Source organism: Theropithecus gelada, unplaced genomic scaffold, assembly GCF_003255815.1.
Source record: "Theropithecus gelada isolate Dixy unplaced genomic scaffold, Tgel_1.0 HiC_scaffold_8660, whole genome shotgun sequence".
In the NCBI taxonomy this organism is placed as follows: domain Eukaryota; kingdom Metazoa; phylum Chordata; class Mammalia; order Primates; family Cercopithecidae; genus Theropithecus; species Theropithecus gelada.
The window spans coordinates 1-1,917 of record NW_020265414.1 but is presented as its reverse complement, the minus strand read 5'-3'; the positions used below and the strand labels follow the sequence as shown (position 1 = coordinate 1,917).

The window sequence follows — 1,917 nt, the reverse complement described above, 5'->3', positions numbered from 1 at the left end:
AAGGTGTGGCCAGGCTGGGGAACCACCGAATTAGAGGCTGACCTGGTTTCAGCCCCAGCCCTGCCACTAACTGGCTTTGTGAGCGTGGGCAAGTCACTCAGCCTCCCTAGGCCTCAGTGACATCCCTAAAAGCAAGAATGCTGCTTTCTTGCTGTTGTGATGGTGTTAAGGGAACAGGCCTGGCTCTGGCCCCTGACGCAGCAACATGGAGCCGATCCAGGACACCTCTTGCCCGCCACTGGAGTACGTGAAGGGGGTTCCGCTCATCAAGTACTTTGCAGAGGCACTGGGACCCCTGCAGAGCTTCCGGGCCCGGCCCGATGACCTGCTCATCAGCACCTACCCCAAGTCCGGTAGGTGAGGAGGGCCACCCACGCTCTCCCAGGTGCCAGTCTCCACCTTGGCCAGCGAGGTTGTGCCCTCAGCCTGCTCACCTCCCATCTCCCTCCCTCTCCAGGGACTACCATGGTGAGCCAGATTCTGGACATGATCTACCAAGGCGGTGACCTGGAGAAGTGTCACCGAGCTCCCATCTTCATGCGGGTGCCCTTCCTTGAATTCAAAGCCCCAGGGATTCCCTCAGGTGTGTGACCGTGTCCTGGGTGCAAGGGGAGGGGAGGAAGACAGGGCTGGGGCTTCAGCTCACCAGACCTTCCCTGACCCACTGCTCAGGGATGGAGACTCTGAAAGACACACCGGCCCCACGGCTCCTGAAGACACACCTGCCCCTGGCTCTGCTGCCCCAGACTCTGTTGGATCAGAGGTCAAGGTGAGGCCGGGCACAGTGGTTTACGCCTATCAGCTCAGCACTTTGGGAGTCCAAGGCAGGAGGCTGACTTGAGGCCAGGAGTTGGAAACCAGCATGGGCAACATAGGGATGCAGTCTCTTTCCAGAAAAAAAAAAAAAAAAAAAAGCCAGGTGTGGTAGCATGTGCCTGTGGTATCAGCTTCTTGGGAGACTGATCTGGGAGGATCACCCAGCCCAGAAGTTTGAGGCTGCAGTGGAGCCATGATCACACCACTGCATTCCAGCCTGTGTGACAGAAAGAGACCCCGACTCAAAGAAAGAAAAAAACCAAAAAGAACAAAAAACGTCCAGATGCGGGGCATGGGAATCCAGGGAAGGAGGCTCCGGCGCAACCCAGCTTCGGTCCTGTTCTTCTGGGAAGGTCGCTCCACTTCTTTCAACCTGGTCTCATCTTCAGCGGGGACACCATCTGCTTCTTGCTCTGGCAAGGGTCTGATGACCAGAAACACAAGACTCTTCAGTGTCTGCCTCAGAAAGGCAGCGTGTGGGTGCTCACGGGCCCACTGAGGAGGGAGCTGGAGGGGACCGGGCATGTCTTGCTCCAAATTGGGGTGTGAAGGCATTTATGCAGATTACATTAGTGTAGAATATGGATCCAGGGACCAGGCCAGACTTTGACATCTGAGCAGGGTTCAAATCCCAGCTTGGCCCTACCTGTGCCGTAAGATCTCAAGCAGGTCAGCCGCTAAGCCTCAGGTTCCTCCTTTGCTAAACCAAGAGATGAGCTGGCCTGGGGCGAGCTGTGTGGTGATGGCACTGAGGTTGGGTCCTCTGCCCCTGCAGGTGTTCTATGTTGCCTGAAACCCAAAGGACGTGGCGGTCTCCTACTACCACTTCTATCTCATGGCCAAGGTGCACCCTGAGCCTGGGACCTGGGACAGCTTCCTGGAGAAGTTCATGGCCGGAGAAGGTGGGTTTGACGGGAGGAAGGAGGGTGTGGAGCTGAGAGGTGCTGGCTACAACGCACAGTAACCCTGTGTCGCTGCCCCCTGCCCGCTTCTCCAGTGTCCTATGGGTCCTGGTACCAGCACATGCAGGAGTGGTGGGAGCTGAGCCACACCCACCTTATTCTCTACCTCTTCTATGAAGACATGAAGGAGGTGAGACCA

The 1,917-nt window shown here is 57.0% G+C and overlaps 1 protein-coding gene across 1 annotated transcript; it reads left to right on the top strand.

Moving 5' to 3' along the window:
• Positions 1-205: 205 nt before the first annotated feature.
• On the top strand, positions 206-1,908 carry LOC112618050 (sulfotransferase 1A1-like; the record flags this gene model as incomplete). The annotated part of the gene is made up of 5 exons (XM_025374664.1): positions 206-353; positions 458-583; positions 673-769; positions 1,592-1,722; positions 1,814-1,908. Coding segments are annotated over exons 1-5 (597 nt in total), but the record flags the coding sequence as incomplete, so codon positions are not given.
• Between the last annotated feature and the right edge of the window lie 9 nt (positions 1,909-1,917).